General features: G+C 36.9%; 1 protein-coding gene across 1 annotated transcript in view; it reads left to right on the top strand.

Annotated features, from left to right (window-relative positions):
* Positions 1-8029: 8029 nt before the first annotated feature.
* The window catches only part of LOC101168984 (myomesin-3), a 69093-nt gene continuing 57864 nt past the window's right edge, over positions 8030-19258 (top strand). Inside the window, exons 1-3 of the mRNA XM_023964567.1 lie at positions 8030-8397; positions 10491-10619; positions 17223-17330. Of these exons, the coding sequence (XP_023820335.1) occupies positions 10513-10619; positions 17223-17330 (215 nt within the window). The 5' untranslated portion in view covers positions 8030-8397; positions 10491-10512. The remainder of the gene's footprint in view (positions 8398-10490; positions 10620-17222; positions 17331-19258) is intronic.

Genomic DNA, 19258 nt, shown 5'->3' with positions numbered 1-19258 from the left:
ATGATGTTCTGTTTTAGCTTTGAACATTCACCAATTGAAATTTCAGATTTTGTAGATTAGAATAATAATTTTGAAAAACATTTCCATTTTTTTATTTTTATCAGACACATCTGTTCCCTATAGTCTTCCCAAAGTATTGCACCATTTCAACAGGTGTGTTGCAGAGGTTTGACAGGCCTGAGAAGGGCTTTTTGCCCGAGGACAGGATGGTACCGTAGTGAGTTAATGCTGGGCCCTGTGAGAGGAAAGTCAAAGTTGGCGGAGCTTTGGAAAAGTTCAAAGTACCAAAACAACTAAATAAAAATAGACAAGCAAAACGAAAATGAGAGGATCCCTTTAGGAGAATAAAACAGAACAAGGAAACAAAACAAGAAGAAAAAAAATGGATTCATGTAAAGATAAACAATCAAACTGCTCCTGACATGTCATGATTTGAATAAAGAAATACTCTGAAATGCAATTTGAAGCTTAAATTCTTTTATACATGTTCTCCATCATGAGAAAAATGCTACAAGAGTGTGTTAGAAACACCAAAAACACAATTTTTATTGAAGTGAGTCTGCAACCCTTGTGCTATGTTAGATGACCCCACCCTTACATTGACGTGTTCTCCCTACCATGGTGGACAAAGGTGGAAAGATTTCATGTACGGTAATCCATGGACACCAGTGAAGATCACAAATCATTGAAGAAAAAAGGTTCAGTGCACTGTCTAGTGGGTCTAGATGACCCAACTCCCAATGGTAAAGTGCCTAGGATAGCACAAGGGTTAAAAAAGACAGCGGGTACTAGTCTGACTAGCAGCAGTGATGGATTGGATTCTGGGCATTTGACGGCTAACTTTTTCCACTTTCAAATCTCCAAGTCAAAGGAAAGATCAAATCAGAAAAACTCTTGAGAGTCGCAGTCAGGAAAGAACAATGGACGGGCAATAATTGTTCACAGAGAGAATTTCAATTACTTCTGCGTGTGTGAGTCGGCCCTGGATCAATGAATACATTGATGGACTGGGACACTTTGCCACTTCAGTCGTGTAGGAGAAGCAACCAAGTTCGACCTTTGGAAATACTCATGTCAATCACTGCCAGAAGACTCCATGGCTCTTTGGAAATTCAAAAAAATACTTTGTTTGATTTTTTTGTCCTCTACTAAATAAATAAGTGAGATTGGACAGCAAAGGGCTCTTAGCACACCCCAAAAACATTTTCTTTGGACTATAATAGTAGAAATTTTAATTTAATAGATCTTAAAATTCGCTTTTATCAGCAAAAGTTAGACAGTTTAACATTTTATCAGTAGTTAAGATTTTATTGAGACACAGAGAAAAGCACGTTTTGCTGACATTTATTCAAACGATACATATTTCCACCAGCTCTTTTTCTCTTTCCTTCCAAGAAACAGAGCTTTACTTTGTTTGCTTTTGTCGGGAAAAAACACGATCACACTCTTTTTGATGCAAAACAAAAATACCAGAAAGTCATTTTAAACCTGACATAGGAAAATCCTTCTTGTTTATTGTTCAGACATGTAGCACAGTTCCAGAAAAATACAAAGGCAAGAAGCATGCTGTGAACCGAATAATATTTGTTACATGGCAGAACTTGTTCCTCATTTTTGACATTTACTCAATTACATGTGTTCACTTATTGGTACAAGGCCTACAGATGGAAAATGAAATGGTTATTGTGAAAGGACAGTTAAGAAAAGATGCAGCATGGTATGGGCTTGGTCTGCTTTGTCACAAGGAGAACAGTTTTTCCATGCAGGTTCCTTAAAATTGGATCATATCATGATTAAAATCACACCTGATGTAGTCTGTTAGTGCAACAAAATTTGTTAACAGCCTTTGTACAGTAAGTTTTTACAATCTTTTCAGCCAAACTGCACCATACATTTATCAATCTAATAACAGACACTGATAACATTATATATTAAACAGAAAATATTACATTAATAACACAAACCAAGCTGCTGTCAATACTCAATTATTTCTGGTTGATAGGGCCTTTTTACTTTGACACAAGTAAATCACAAGTAGCAGCCTTTTCCCTGCCATCCTGTTTGAAAAGGCACCAAGTTTCTTTTTTTTTTTTCCCCAAACCCAATTACCTGATAAATTGAAGTCTGCATGTAATTGGATGCAATCACTTTGCCCCTTCCCTTTCCTCTCTTGCATTCTAATGGTCTCTTAATGGGGCCTTGATTAGAAAAAGGCATGGAAACAGCTGTCAAAAGCTGGCCAGGAAATGATTGATCATCTCAGAGACCTTAGTGTCCATTTACATCTATTCTGGGCCCACTCTTCAGAATATGAGAGGACAGAGAGGAAAAGAAAACGTCAGTATTATTAATTCTAAAATATAAATAACAAGTCTATGTGGTGTTAAAACCTTTACTATGAATCATAAAAGATGAGCGGAGCCGCATTAGATTTTCACTCATACAGTTAACATGTTTTTCTCAGAAACCAAATGATTCATTGCATTTTTAATTATATGTGGCTATAAAACAAATTTCTGATGGCAAAACTGCAATTAAATTCTGGTGACATGACACAGAAACATCGACACAGAGAAAATGTTTTTTTAACTTTCCACTTAGAGCTATCGTCAAAGACTTCAGAATCAACCGAACCTCCATAAGTAGAACCAAGTGTCAAGGGGAACATAGTCTACTAATGGAGATCATTTTGAAAATCGTGTGCTAAAATCTTGACTACTACTATCTTCTGCCACTTGTTTTACTTATAATCAAATCCCACTATACTGAGTCTATGTTTAGCACAAATCTCATCGGAGCCCCTTCATCATTGGAAAAATGTATCTTAAATTCTCCCCTTTTGGCTTAAAATGAACAGATTTTTTTTTTAACTAAAATGCAGCTTACCACAAAAGGGCAAGCTTGAAAAACATGGGTAAGTCTGCAAATTTAGTAGAGATTTTCCTTTATTTTATCCTGTCTATCTATCAATACATAGAAAATTAAAGTGGTGTTAAAACAATAACATAAAATAAAAGGTTTTCCACACACGCATATTTTCTTTGAAACTTAAAGTGCAACTCACTGAGGGTATTTTCATCTACAGTCATCAAATTTAAAAATGCACTGATTTTTAACATAGAAAAAACAAGGGCGAAATTAACACTTTTATTGTTAAATATTGGCCATATAATTTGTGTTCAACAGCAACTTTCTGTCTTTAATCCAATTTTATCTTCTATATAGTTTTTTATTTAGATTTTTCCAACAACAGACTTTTTATAGTTTTGAGAATAAAGATGCTGATGAAGCCCTGAATCTTATTCTGGGCCCCTGAACACAACTAAGTGCTTTCATGTTCCTAAAATGTGACCTAAATGGCATTCAGTTGTTCCTGAGTAAAACATTAAAAGTAGGAACATCAAACGCAGCATGAATGTTTTCTGTGTGGACCCGTGGAGTCATTTATAATTTAATATATGTAAAAAACAAAGCAAGATTTAATCATTTATATTATTGAATATTTAATGTGACATTCACAGTCATCTGTAGGTAAAGCAGAGAATTTCCCACTTGGATTTCCATACGTGCTTCTTAGGGTTTAATGCATTATAGATGTTGTGCTTCAGCTTCAGCCGCACTGTAAACATGCAAACAAACTGATTTGCATAAATGATGTGAATAAATCAGACACTAAAATGACAGATGCTGCACTTCGGCTCTTCAACATCATTTCTGAGCAAGTTCTTTCAAAAAATGAAATTCAATCAGTAACATGAAGAATTCTTCAAAAATGACTGAAATCTGGCAGATAACATTTTAACAACAGTAAGACTTGACAACACGTAATTACACAGCTACAAATAGCCAGGGAAAGTCATAAAGTTAAGTTAACTGAGATAACAGCCACCTGAGCCACTGTCGGGGCGACAGTGGCTCAGGTGGTTGAGCGGGTCGTCCAATGATCGAAGGGTTGGCGGTTCGATCCCCACTCCCACCAGCCAAAATGTCGTTGTGTCCTTGGGCAAGACACTTCACCCTCCTTGCCTCCAGTGTGGCTCCACTGGTGTGTGAATGCGCATGAATGATCCCGGTGATGGTCAGAGGGGCTGTAGGCGCGAAATGGCAGCCACGCCTCTGTCAATCTACCCCAGGGCAGCTGTGGCTACAACCGTAGCTTACCATCACCAAGTATGAATGAGGAGTGAATGAATAATGGACATAATGTAAGCGCTTTGGGTGTCTTGAAAAGCGCAGATAAATCCAATCCATTATTATTATTATTAACAGAGAAGTTTACATTTATTGTCTTTATTATTAGCTGTGTTTGATTTTTGTGTATAAGTTTAGATACAAATAGGTGTTTTTTTCCCTTTATTTAGTAGATTTTTTGTTTTTCTTACTCTATTAAATGCTCTTAACATTTAAGAATAAGAAAAGTTACAAATCCCACTGTGGGCTGCAAATAATGTTGCATAATTCAGTTTAGAGAACAGTTGACTGCCTCCTCCTTAACCCTCTAAAGACTCACTCTGATGAAAATTGTATTTTAGGTGATTTTGACATGGTCTTGTGGCAGTTTTCTGATGATGGAGGACAAATATAATGAAAATTGAGCTTAAAATTGCATGTCTGAGTATTTCTTCATTAAATTGTGGTGAATAAGGGGCAGACAATAAAATTCAGCTGAAAAAAGCTTGTAGGTGTGATGTAGCAGCTACTACAGCAACCCACAAGCTCTCTGCTCCATTCCCTCCTGATGCATCCACTTGTAGACGACTAGATCCTCGTCCGAACTGGCATCTGGCTCAAAACTGTACGGCTGGATGGCTCTAAGATTGCTCGCCATTTTGGTCACACCACTTATGTGAGGCTTTGCACCAATATGCAACACATCAGTAGCATAAAGTGTTGCATAACAGCGCAAATTCGCTTTTATCTGCATTAGCTGATTGATTGTGTAAGTAAGCACTTCACTAAAGAGTAGGTAATGTGTTAATTAAACGGTTTGATAAGGTATGATAGTCAAAAGAATACAAACATGGGAGCTAAAATATCTTTGTTTAGATCATTCCCTGCACAATTAATTAAAAAGCTAATAAAAAAAAAGAATCAGATTGTGGTTGACAGTGTAGATAAAGAAAGTTTTTAAAATAAAGAGGGAGCAATACAGATGTCTCTCAGCTGTTTTGTTCCAGTTATTCTTAGTCTAATAGTCACTGCTGTTGTATGATGAGAGAAAAGGGCCTGGCAACCCGAGCTTGTATTGTGCACAGATACTGCAATGGCAGGTGTAGCCTCTAAACACTTAAAAATAAACTCTCATGTTTCCACACAATGGTGGCCTTTAAAGCCTCCTGCTTTTTTTTCAGTTCAAGTATGTTATTAGCTTGGAATCAGAACTAAACGCAGTGAAGGAACTTTTTCTGTCTTTTATCGCCAAAATCAGAAGAATCTTTCTGACCGTGTTAAGTCTTACTGTGAGCAAAGAAAGAAGAATAACTAATCTGAGCTCTTTTGATCTTTTTCTTTATTCAACAGAGAAAAATTGTTGGGGAAAAGAAAGATACAATTAAACTTAAAGTGATATAATAAATGTATAAAATTAGACTTGAATCATACAAATCCATTGACAAAAATGACATATTGTATCTATTTCATAACCATAACAAGAACTTTAGGTTTTCTAAAACTTCTCCCAACCAGCCAACCACTATTGTGAAATGGAATCCCATCAGTCACTCTAACTGCTCTTCAACCACCGTTTGTCATATTGGTTCTTTAGTAAACCTTGAGTTTTACTTAGCCATTGGCAAAATCTGGTCTTGTCATAGAATAAAACTTTTTCTTCATATGTTCAGTGCTGACAGAGTGAGGCTACAGTCTTTGTGTTGTCTTTTGAGGCGTCTCCGTTGTTGTCTATCTCTGACATCAGAAAATTGGCCTTCAATTACACAATGGTGCAGGGCTCACTCCAACCTATACCACCCCTTGATTTTGAAGTACACAGGCTCAGATCACTCAAATGTCCCATTCATGTGGGGGCAGCTGTGGTGCAGGCAGGGCAGTCGACCCTGATTGGCAAAGGTCGCAGGTTCGATTCCCACTTTGCCCAAATGACGAAGTGTCCTTGGGCAAGGCACTGAACCCCACCTTGCCTAGGGTGGAAGGTTGGCCCCAGTGTTCGGCAGCGAAGCCGCCATCAGTATGTGAATGGGGCTGTGACTGTAAAGCGCTTTGGGCCTCTGAGGAAGGTAGAAAAGCGCTAAATACTGTTAAGTATACACCATTTACCATGTAGCATTCACTGTATCAGAACCCATGCTCAGCACATGAGGGACTACAAGTTCAAAACAGGAGTCAGTAGCAACAGCAATATGAGCCATTTGGCCTTGGCAAAGAGGATTTGGAAAAACAAAGTTCATGACTGCAACCCACATCCACAGCTCTGCTCCTCATTCCACAAATGCATATTCACCACGATGTAGCACCATTTACATGAGAAGGAAAAGGCTTTGTAACACCTTCTACTAAATAAAAATGTATCATTTGTGCTGAAGTTGGTGAAGCATCAATACAGTTCCTACCTTTTTCTTTAAAAGCCAGAATATGCAAGAATAATGTATATATGTATATAACACATTTATTAATAATGAGTTCGGAACACAGAAGTTTCTTAAAGCCAGAATATGCAAGAATAATGTATATATGTATATAACACATTTATTAATAATGAGTTCGGAACACAGAAGTTTCTTAAAAAGATTATTAAAGTTCTGAAATGTATCAAAAAGTATGACAACACTAAAAGTCACTTTAACAGTAACACTGTTTGGCTTTTTTCCCTCATAGTGTGCACATTGACACAAGGAAACAGAGCATTCAAATCCTGCAGCATATGTTTTGTATTGTGTGTCTAAATGTCAGACTGTACTACTGAAACCAGAGCTTGTTTCCATTTTCAGTTCCAAACATGCATCTCTGACCATTTAATGTAACCTTTACCACTTCAGTACATCCCTATTATCATAACATGATAAAATGCTGTGGATCCTTTTAAAGCATCATGATGAAGTACTCTAGTTCCTCATGTGGACCGGTCCACTTCACAAGGCAATAAACCTTTTTTATGGTAACAAACACATGTATTTCCCATTTTAGTGTTTACCTTGTTTTGCATGCATTTCCTCAAACCTCAAGACAATATCTTTTGTACTGTGTATAATAAATGATGTACCATGTTAATAACTCAACTTGTGAATTAGTTGCTATTAGTTGAGTCTTTTCTAATCTAGTTAATTAAAACAGAAAACCGCTTTAAAGGCCCACTATGGTGAAAATTGTGTTTTGATGATTTGAACATGTTCTAATAGTATTTTTCTCATGATAGGACATATAGAAAACAAGCTTAAAATTGCATTTCTGAGTATTTCTTCATTCGAATTGGAATTAGGAGCAGATGCAAAAATGCCGTTGGAAAATCTTTTAAGTGTGATGTAAAAGCTACTACGGCAAGCTACAAACTCAATGCTCCGTTCCATTCTGATGCATCCACTTGCAGCCCAATAGATCCATCTACGTCTTTCTTTTCCTTAGCTGGCATATGGGTCAAAACTATTCAGCTGGATAGCTTGAATATTGCTCGCCCTTTTGTTGCACTGTGAGGGGCTGTAAAAACGGCATAATCATAATTAAAAGACCACCAGGAAGATTTTTAAAATAGATTGAAAAATGATCAGAGTGGGACTTGTGTCAGACTGGTTCATTCTCCTTGCTTTACCACCATAACACCTTCAGTTCTCTATTTATGATGAATAATCCTCTCCTGACTGAGCTTTTCTGATCTTTAATCTTTTCAAGTATTTGTTCTAAAGTGGTTTAACTTTCATGTAGGCTGAATTCCATGTGTACATTCTTCTAGTATCAGCATGCAGAGCACAGTTCACTCCAGCTGTTCCTCTCAGCTGCTCAATACAGGGGCTACTGTGTCATCCCTGAGCTGCTTGTCCACAGAGATGTCACTAAATTGATCTGGCTGGCGGTGATAATCTGTGGGAGCGCATGTGTCCTTATTGGTTTGTGGGTCCATTTAAGACTAAGAGCAGCATTAGGTTCAGCTTGTGTGCCACCGGGGGCGAGTCACTGGTCTATATTTACCAACTTAAAAATGAAAGAGCATTGTGTCGTCTGCATACTTGGCACCAAAAGACACTTTGTGTGCAGGGTCACCTTGTTGCTTCATCGAGAGACGCAAAGGACAGAAGGAAGTGGACGTGAAAAGACGGAGAGGTAGTACACAGAGCTAGGCCAATCAGACTAAACATCTTCAAGGTGAGACACAGACAGAAAAGGAAGTGGGATATATCCGTCCTACATTTCTGAAACCCAGAGGACTTCACCAGTTTGTTTTTGTGAAGAGTAAGTAGGACTTCTTTTATTCAGACTTAGTGTTAACTTGATACAAACTGATTTGCCTTTAAATTATTTAACAGATTAAAGCAAACCTTTGGAAGATTTTCCCTTTCAAATCTAAAGGGACATGTGCACCATGTCAATTTTTTTTTCAAGAAATAGATGTTTTTTGCACAGAAATACAGCAAACATTTATTTCACAATAAGACCATGAAAGCAAGAAGTAAAACCTCCAAAATGCTTTTGTCTGGTTTCTATGGTTGGTTCAAAAGTTGAAAAACAAAGGGCTTTATTGCACATGCTTATGTGTATTTTAGAGAACCCCTGTGTGTAAAAGGCACTTTAAAGCAGAACTTGAAGGACAGGACACCATCGCACAAAAAAACAGCATGCCACACTAGATTCACACTGTAACCCTACAAAACTCATCATTTGTACTGTTATTGCCTACATATTGTTTATTTTTGTGTTCACACATTTCTTCAAGAAACTACAAAAACCTCTTTTTTGGTAGCCTTAGCAAATGTCTTTTTCATATCTCTTTGGCGATGTCAGGTATTGGTATTTGGTTATTACTTTTTGTGCTTACATGGTGCTTGCAAACCTTGTTTTTACCCAGAGATTAAAAAAACATGACTTATTTCCCTCAGGTGATCCTCTTTTGGACCCTGATCAATTTAAATGTGCCACTGTAGCCGGTCATTAGCAAGGCCCAAAAATGTATCGAACCGATGTTTGTAAAAAAGAAAAATGTAAAAAGCATGAAAAACCATCTGGCATAGGATCATATTTGCACATTATCTGTCCACAATGTAATCAAAGGAGATGAGAAGAAACAACTGATCATGGTGCTAGCACAGGTGGATGCTGTTGGGAATAGATGAATGAAGCCATCATTTAGGCACAGCCTGATTCTGTTTGTTGGGTGCTTCCTGCGATCACTTTCGGAGAGCAGCCACATGATTAATGACAAGCAGGGTGTGAGCAGCAGCATTTCAGTCTGCCACTGACGGATTATTAGTGGCTCAGTGACCCACAAAAGGGTAATTCATTTAACATTGGATTGCATCATAGGTTGTCAAGACAACACCACCTGAAACCATGTTAGGCAGGACAAGGACAGCATTTATCATGTCTATAGCAAAAAAAAACAAAAAAGAAACACCTTGTGTGTAAATATTTTAATTTTGTTACACAAGTTACATAATTCAATCCCATTATTAGCCAAGTCAACAGCATAAAAGTGACCTAAATATTTCTGATACAATGCTATTACATTATTTAATGAAATAAAACAAAGGAAAAAAGAGCAGACTTTTCAATGTTTGTTCACTTGTATTTGGACCATTTTAATTTATAAACATGACCACAGACAACTACAGCTTATAGGCCTTACCAAGGTTGAGCCTGAGATTTTGAGAAAAACAGAAAAACAAGTTTTTTTTTATCTGAATATGGTGTCAGAAATAATTGAAATTTAATCTGAAATTATAGTGATTCATTTAAGTTTTACAATATGTCTCTCATTAGATATTAAAGAAGAGATTAAAAATGCTCAATTACTCAAAGAAAATGTTGTAGCCAAAGTCAATCTGATTTATTAGTACTTAAAACAACTACTGCATAATTAAAATTCTGCCTTTAAGTTTCACTTCAATTTGCAAGTTATTCCAATGATATTAGTAATATTATAAAAAACATGTGAAACTATATTGAACCAAAAGGTTAGCCATAGCACTTAGTGTCTCCAAATATGGCTTTCTAATTATAAATTCTCACATAATTTCATGAAGTCACACCTCTCAATGGCCAACAGGTTTGCTAATTCAGAGTATGTGCAAAATAAAAAAAAGTAACTGAAAACTACAGTTTGAAGTGATAAATATCAAGATACTACAGTCACAATCCCACTCCTCTGGATTAGGTGGGCATTGGGTATGTGCATATGTTGCATAGGAATCTGTGGAAAATGCACCATAATCAGCAAATACAGCCCTTAATACGGTGTTAGGTAAAGTGAAGTCCTGCTGTAAAGGCAGTCACCATCTCTGCATCCTACATAACCTGACTTGTACCCATTTCCATCCCTCTCCCCCCAGGTGCCAGTTGGGGTAGGTTACTATGGAAACCAAGATGGTGATGCACAGAGAGCAGGAGGAGCAGTCGTCCCAAATGCGTCAAAGCATGCAGCTGTCCTCGCAGAAAAAGAAGAGGACGTTCGCTTCCAGGTGAAACTGGTTCACAGCGACGATATTAGTTTGATGTTATTAAACTTGAATGGATAAAACTGATGAGCTTCAGTAGCTTTAAGTATTTTTCACAACAAATGAGAAAACAATTGATCCCAAAGGTACCATTAAGGTTCTCAAGATCTGCAGTCCTTCTAATCCATTTCCTGCCCAAATACAATTACAACATCCAAAATAGCCAAACTGCTACTTTGGGTGACATAAAAACAATTTACTGAAAGATAAATTCACAGCTTCAATAACCTTCCTTTAGGAACACCCTACTGTGCAATTAAGAGTCTCCAGAATGATTACTCCCTTTAATCCCCCCCAAAAAAGTTACAAAACCGTTTTTCTTTTTCTAAAAAATAAAATGCCTTTTATGTATTAATTACCCTAATTCAAAAATACTTCATTTTATGTGAATGACTAAACTGTACACACTGCTCTTATTCTGTTATTCATTTTCTTGGCGAGATTAGCCTTCAGGAAACATGAAAAAGTGCTTCTTCATAAGTCTCACTCCTAAAGCAACAAAGATAGAGTTTATAATAAAAAAACAAAAAAGTGTGGCCTTTAGAAACCCAATACTTTAGTGAAGCTGTGTTAATTTAATTTGTCTATATAGCCCAATATTTACAACAATGGTCATCTCAATGGGCTTAATGCCGGTGATTGTGTAATAAACATGAATCATAAAGAACATAAAGTCATAGAATTCGATAGCTGATTGCTAAACTAATCAGACTAAACTAAACTGGGCATCCCTGCCCTTAGACCCTCCTTCGCAGTAAGGAAAAACTCCTAAAAAAAACGGCTTCCGGAAAAAACAAAACCTTGGGAGTGAACATCACATGAAGGAGGGACCCTCCCCCAGGATGGACAGGCGATGTGCCAGAACTCTTAGAGAAGAACTATCTTATTTAACACGACGACTACATGTTTTAAATAGTCCATCAGATGAGCTTCATCCATGTTCGACATTCATAACTACACACTCCTTATATGTTGTTGTGAATTTCCAAGACCAGCTTAACTCAAATGAGATTCACTTAATGTATTTTACAGCAGTGGTCCCCAAACCCCCCTCAGGACGTGAACCAGTACGGGTCTGTGGGACAGTTGGTACCGGGCAACAGAGAAAAAAACACAACCATTTTTTTTTCAATTTTGTGTGAAATCTGATGATGAAGGAATTTTATTTTGGAAAACTACTGGATTCTCTCCACCACATCCAACTCAGTTTTGATGCATATCAAGTTTACCTTTGCCAGCTGCTAAATTAAAACTCCAAAAATAGCCAAGTTCACAAAAATCAAACGTATTTGGAACATTTTTTGCAGAAGAGATCCAGTGAGGAAACAGAAGAAGATCTTTTCACTTTAAAATAAAAGAAAGCTGCATTAACAGACAAAAACCAAGAGTCTTTACCCTTTGACCACACACTACGCCCGATCTGCATAATATTCAGCAATCGACTGTCCAACGACGCGATGATGTTGCTGAAAAAAAAATGGTGGTTTGATTCACATTTAATATATTTAGAATAACAGTTTTGGTGACATTTTTTTTTCTCGTATTTATCCGTTGTGTCTTAAAAGTCAGACAAGTCTGAAGTCAGCTTCCACTTTGACAGTAATGGGTTAGGGGAATAATCTACATCACATGCTAATGATTCCTACAGGAAATCTAGTGTACAAAACAGTTTCAACCAGCTGCAGATATTTAAAGAGGATGACTATACACTTTACCCACAAAAGTTAAGGGAAACAGGAGGCCAAAAAAAAAAAAAAGACGTATGCCTTTTTCATCCTTGTTTGTGAAAATAGTGCAATATTGACTGACATTTAACCGGCCCTCACCGTAAACCTAACATATTGCATAATATTTGCTGTCTTTTAAAGTTGAAAACTATAATTCAAATATACAAAATATTTTCCATTAAATTACATGTTATAGCAGAATAATTATAATTTGATTTAATTACAGCTAATACCCTCAAAAATCCATGATAGCAAAATTTGCAACAATACAAAGCAGGTAATAGTATCTATCAAAAACATAAAAAACAATGCATACCTCCTGGTGTGGAATCATTTTCATGTAATTTTTCCAATAAACTAATTCAGATGACTTAAAGCTAACTTGTATTCTCCACTTGTGACTGTAGAATATTATACATTTCTGAATTTCCTAATTCACTTTAACATGGCCAGTTTTCACCATAACTCTGTGCATCAAGCCATTTCCATGTATTCTGTGGCTGCAGACATGGAAAACTATCTAGCAGAAGGAAAACCAGTGAACCAAAATTTTTACAGTGAGGTCCAACAGAAATCACTGTTGGCCCACCATTTTAGTCTCAAGTCAAATTTGCCTTCAGTTTTAAGGCCCGCTTTGTTGCGAGTTATTAAATTAGGCCAACCCGTGGGGCTACAATCTGCACTGCAGAATAAAAGGAAACGGACCCATTTCTCTCTTCAGGGATGATGAAAATAAGCAATTATTCTATCAAGTTCAACTCAGCTTTGACTTAGAAGACCATTTTCTCTTTGTGTAAAAAACAATCAGGAGAGACAGCAGGTGAATGTATACATGTGACATCCAGATTTGTATTTCATTTTTTTTATTTATTTATTTTTTTATAGATTTGTATTTCAGTTAGATTCAACTGTGTGGGATCTGGATACATTTAGCCAGCATGAAGAAAACTACTCTATTTTTTGCAACTGTTCATTATATAACAGCACGGTACCCTGTGGTACAGTTAACAGAATTACTACTCAGGTAACTCACCTACCCAGTTTTTCTCCTTTTTAGTTTATTCCTGTTAATTATTTGAGGAAGTCTGTTTGTTACCCCCATGGAGGCACATCCTCAATGCACCTGTGCACTGGCGTGAACACATGCATATCTATGTTCTCCTTGTTTGTGTACTTTACTGCGTACATCTGCATTGATAGCATCCACCCGTAGGCTCTTTACTACATCATTCAACTGTGCAAGCCTCTAAACAAACACTTGATTGGAAGCTCAACAAAGAGAAAAAAAAGGAAAATAGCCAAGGAAAGCAGAAGTCGTTCTTCGAGCTTCGTGACATGGGGAAATTTCCCCGCTCCTAAACAAAAGAAAACGAGAAGTTATGGTAATTTGCATTGCAATTTTGTACGGCCGCTTGCTCGAAACTAATGCTGGGGTAGGGGTGGGGGGTGTTAGCTGTAACGGTTTTGGAGGGGTTTTTTCTCACACACCTGGGTCAACGGATCTTTCACATGAACATCTTTCAGTGTTGCAACAACACCTTATGCATTTTTATTGTGGTTTAAATAAAAGTATTCCAGATAACATCCTGATGTCACCATTAGGGCTGTGGATCCTTATTTAGGTGGTGATCCGATTCCACTCACAAATCAAGACCAACGATTTACAGATCGAGCCGCAATTCTTACTGTTTAATATCTTGTGTGAATGGATGCTAAATGTGTTTTTTCACAGAAAGCAGCCTTTTCATCTAAACTGACATTGTTTAAACAGATTTGTTTTTATGTACTGACTTTATTCATATCCAGAAGAAAGTAATCACAAGTTTTTTGTATTACAGTGTTCTCCTGCTTATTCGCGTTTCAATATTCACAGTTTCACATATTCGCAGAATTTATTTTCAGTCACGTGAATCCTCCGGTTCATCACGAAAGCTCAGACAACCAAGACGCTTGTATGAAACTTTTGCAAGGAGGTGCTGCGCCAATTTCTGAGGAAGGGGAGTGGAGATGAAGAGCACGCCGGCCTGTTGGCTTTGTTGCCGGCTGCTAAAGAATATTTCACAGCAGCAACAACTGGTTCTACCAGTTCCTGAATTTCTACAACCAAAGTTTGTGTCCCTGCATAGAGAAATTTGGGATCAGATGACTCAGAAGTGGCTGGAAAATATCCTGAGACTCAGAGGAAGATAATCGCTGAGAATATTTATCATCCGAATGAATGAATGATGGATGAAACCGGCCTTTTCTGGAAGAAGCAACACTTGAATCCTGTTGTGGGATCTTTTGCAATTACCTGATGAAGGAGGAAGCACGGGCTTCTGGTTTTAATGCACAGAGTGACACTCCTAATGTACGTTTTAAAGTACAATACGGTACAGTCAATTGCTTTAAATAAAATAAAATAAAACTCTTTATGTCGAGGGGGGTGGTTCTTCGTATTCGGCTGTGTCTCTGGTCCCTAACCCCGGCGAATAAGGGGGGATTACTGTATTGCAAAATTCATACTAATTATATATTTAATTCTTTAATATGTATTATATATATATATATATTTAAAACAGATGTGTTTTTTCCAGAACGTATGTCTTTTCTTGAATCTACGATTAAAAAACTCGATAGCTTTTCTTTGAAAATGAGAGTCACTGACACTTTACTTTGAAGGTAATTTACTTCCAATCACAGCAGTTTAGTTTAGTTTATGTACTCAATGTTATTCTCTATTTTAGAGTGATAAGTACATAACCTTCTGTGTATTTTTACTACACTCCATTAGATTTATAAAGATTGTGTATCAGTGATCTCAGACGTTGCAATAACTTGTTTTTTCAAGAAAAGGCTGCAAATATACGAGTTCTCGGATTACTCGTTGCTATTTCCCTTTGTGTTTGGGGGATCCGTTGGAGTATAACATAAAAGTATAATTTGCCAAGATTTTAAAATAACAACAAAATTAACCCAGACAGAACAGCTCTCTAAAAAGTATTAAAGGTATATTTACAACATAGTAAATAACAAACAACAATGACTTCAAGGTGAAGCAAAAGGCTTCAGGGTGAACCAAAGGCCGAAATAAACAAAAACCCCAACTCTCTGAACTCAAAAATCTCACCCGCAAATGAAAGAAAAGGGAAAACAATGACAAAACACTAACCTCCTTAGACTAACATATAGAGGAGAACCCAAATACAAGAACATGGCAGTTCTCAAAAAAGAGCAACGCTAGTCTGCTCAACAAAGTTTACTTATCAATTGGAGAAGAGAGCCAAGCTGAACTGAAGACAGGCTGCAGTACATAAAACCCAGAACAACTGTAAATACGGCCACAGCCGTAACAACAGCCCTAGTCACCCAATCATCAACTGACATTTGAGTTCTTACTCAAGCAAAATCCTCTTGTGTTATTCAGTATTCAAAGATTCAAACACTTCAATGTACTTGCAGGGCCAATTAAATTACCCCATGCTCAGTTTGGCTTGCTGTTAGAAGTGTGTGAGCATTCGGCTTCTGAAGATACCTCCATGACTGCATAGTTGTTTTGTGGCCTAAACAACAAATGTATAGTCACTTGTTAACTTTTTTTTTCTGCTCACAATTACTTTACTGCACATGGTCACTGACGTGTTCTTCTGTTCAACTAATCATGTTCAAAATGTGTTCCAGCTCATAAAAACAGACCGATTACAAGCTAGCACTACACGAGCGCAAAACTGTGGTTGGATGACTGGATACAATAATGACACGACGAATAAAATCGTTGCTGTAGCATAAAAATCCGTTGGAGATCCAAAGCCCCTTGGCACACGGTCCACATTGTTAGCATGTGCGTGAGCTCACATCAGTAGCTGCAGTTCCTCCTCATTACATAAGCTCCCTGAAGACAATAGTGTGTACAGTGTTTGCACACCAGCGAGGAAAAGAGGAACACTGACGGACCAGAAAGAGCTGACTGTGCTGATGACATTCCTCACACTTGAGCAAAAAGAGGTCAAAAATTATGCCGACGTGCTTTAGTAGCCAGATTGAAGATACAGAAGGTGGCTAACTGATCCATTAATGTAGGTCACAAGTGTGCATGTGTGTGTCGGGGGACAGTAGAATTAAACCAACTGTAATCACGCCAAAAAGAATGTTTTAAACTCACAATTTTGTTACCACTATTTGAAACTTTATGCATACGCATCAAACCAATTTAGCTCCAAAATTACCTAGCATGAAAGTAAAAACAAGTACATTTTTATTTTTTATAGCTTGAAGCAAATCCAGGCATCAAGGGGTTCACAATTTTATAATATATGTATTAAAATGGATTTTTGTTGTGATTCATGTGTTGCTCTACATGAATCAGTAAATTTAGTTGTACTTCCTATTTTAAACTAACCACAATAAACCATATTTGGAGCTCAGAACCACAAATATGACCCATTCATCAGTGTGACCAGCATTCCTGACAGATTTTTTTTTAATTGTCTATTTTCTCATGTCTTTGATTTGTACATTTTGCTTTTGTTTGCCTTTTTATTTTTACCAAACCAATAAGGTTCAATAAAAAATGTGTAAGAAGCAACTGGTCATTTGAAAACAGAATCCTGGTTAATGCAAAGTCACAATGTCTGTTTTTATAGTTATATCTAATATACACACCAGCATTCATTGTGTAATCATGTCAGTGGCATTTTCACTGAAAAGCCTTTTTTTTTAAAATACACGTTTTTGTCTAGTCCACAACAAAGCAAACAAGACTGCAAATAAAAACTCTCTATTAAGGTTAAAAAAAAAGTAGATTTTTATTTTATTTTGTACCCGTCTTTTTTCATTTCTCCTTCTTATTTCATTAAATTAGTGATGATGACGGCGCCTCCTACTCCGATTTCCATCCCATCATACCAGCAGATCTGATGTCTGTTAAAGAGATCCTCAACATAAGCAACTTCCCTCGCCATAGGACTTGGTAAGGCACAACACAACTGTGACAAATACTTTTGTCAGCCAGAAGGAAGCTGCACTTGCAACCTGCAAATACACGTTATTTCTTTTTTATTATATTAACACTTCTAAAGGGTTGTGCTATATATAGTAGCACTATATATAGTATGCACAATATACGTCTCAGTGTCCTGTCCATCCATCCATCTATCCATCCATGTGTCCACCCATTCAGTTCATGACTTTTATGGACAGAAATTCTAGGCACCTCCAGGGATTTCAGTGTGGAATCTTACCTTAATACTGTTTTAATAATACCATTAAAATGCATAGAAAGACTTAAGCGGGAAACGTTTTAACTGGATTTAAGCAAACCTTTAATAAAAGCTTATTTGCTTTAAAGAATGAAAAACAAAACTGCAGGTCACATCACCGTTACCTCGCATTTCGAGATTTTTAACAAAATTTGGTCCCCCTTGATAAATGTCATTCTTAAACCAGATTAAAATGACAAGTTTTTCTATAATTATCGTTCCTGAGAGGGCACTGCAGTCAAATTTTAACACAAAAACGTCTGAGATGCTAGAAGCTCTGCAATCATCAAAAGACAAAATGACCACACAGAAACTGCAGACAGGCAGCTGCAGCTCTCTATGCTTGATTATATTCATTTTTCACGCCGGATGAATCTTTTTGTGACACCAACTGTGTCAAAGACTGCTCAAATTGAATGAAAGATCATGAGCAAGGCTCCAACTTCTATGTTGAGTGCTTCCTTCCTAAATTATAGGTGCCTGGCATAAAGCTTTCAGAATTCCCATCATCCACTTTCCCTTCATTTTAGGAAACAAGACTGGGCCCAGTTCACAGACTAGCTGTTTCCCTTTTCTAGCCATCACAGAACAAAAGCTTGGTCTCTAATAAACATGTCAATAAACAGAAATCAGCACCCTTTGCTCGTTTTGTGTTTTCGTGTATGAGGAGAACTGGATCGCTTCATTGATAGAAAAACCAAAAGGACAAAAATCCCTCAAACGAGTCACACAGCTAAATGCATTCTAATAATACTATGGAGAAAAAAGCATGGAAAAGCAGCAGCAGAGTATAAATATGCCCAATGCTTTAAATAACTGTTCCCAACAGATGTGTTATGATTTCTCTTTATTATTAGGACTGTGCTTCTTTTTTGGTTTGTATTTGTGCTCATAAAAACACAAAATTTCAAAACGGCTCAGAGCTGTGAACCTTTACAGATTAAACTAAACAATTATTGTATTATCAAAACGTTTAATTTTAGCTTCAAATGCATTTAATGGAAGTATAACTCAGCCAGTTTAACCCTCGTGCTATCCTAGGCACTTTAACATTGGGAGTTGGGTCATCTAGACCCACTAGACAGTGCGCTGAACCCTTTTTCTTCAATGATTTGTGAACCTCACTGCTGTCCATGGATTACATGAAATCTTTCCACCTTTATCCACCTTTGTCATGGTAGGGAGAACACGTCAATGTAAGGGGGGGGTCATCTAAGATAGCACAAGGGTTAAACACTTTTATCGGATTATGTAATAAGTTACCTTTTATCATTAGGCTGTAAAGAAATAATATCCTAATAGATTTGAGATCAATCGACTAAGCAGAAGATATCCAACCTGTCACACATGGAAAACCTTGGCTCCACATTCACTGCAATGGGTCTTAACCCTTAATAGTCTTAGGCCTTTTTGAGGGTTTTTTTATCCTATTTGTTTAATAACTTGCTTCTCTTTGTAATTATATTACACAGCAATGAAATAGTAAACATAAAACTGTCCAAAAGAAATCACTTTTGGACAGTTTTATGTTTACTATTCTAATCAATTAGATTTTGTCTTTTTTTTTAACTGCAAAATAATTACCTAAATTGAGATCAAACTGTTTTTATGTTATGGAACAAAGTTCAGACGTGTCGAG

This window comes from Oryzias latipes, chromosome 16 (assembly GCF_002234675.1).
Source record: "Oryzias latipes chromosome 16, ASM223467v1".
Classification (NCBI taxonomy): Eukaryota; Metazoa; Chordata; class Actinopteri; order Beloniformes; family Adrianichthyidae; genus Oryzias; species Oryzias latipes.
This window is presented reverse-complemented; position numbering and strand designations above follow the sequence as displayed.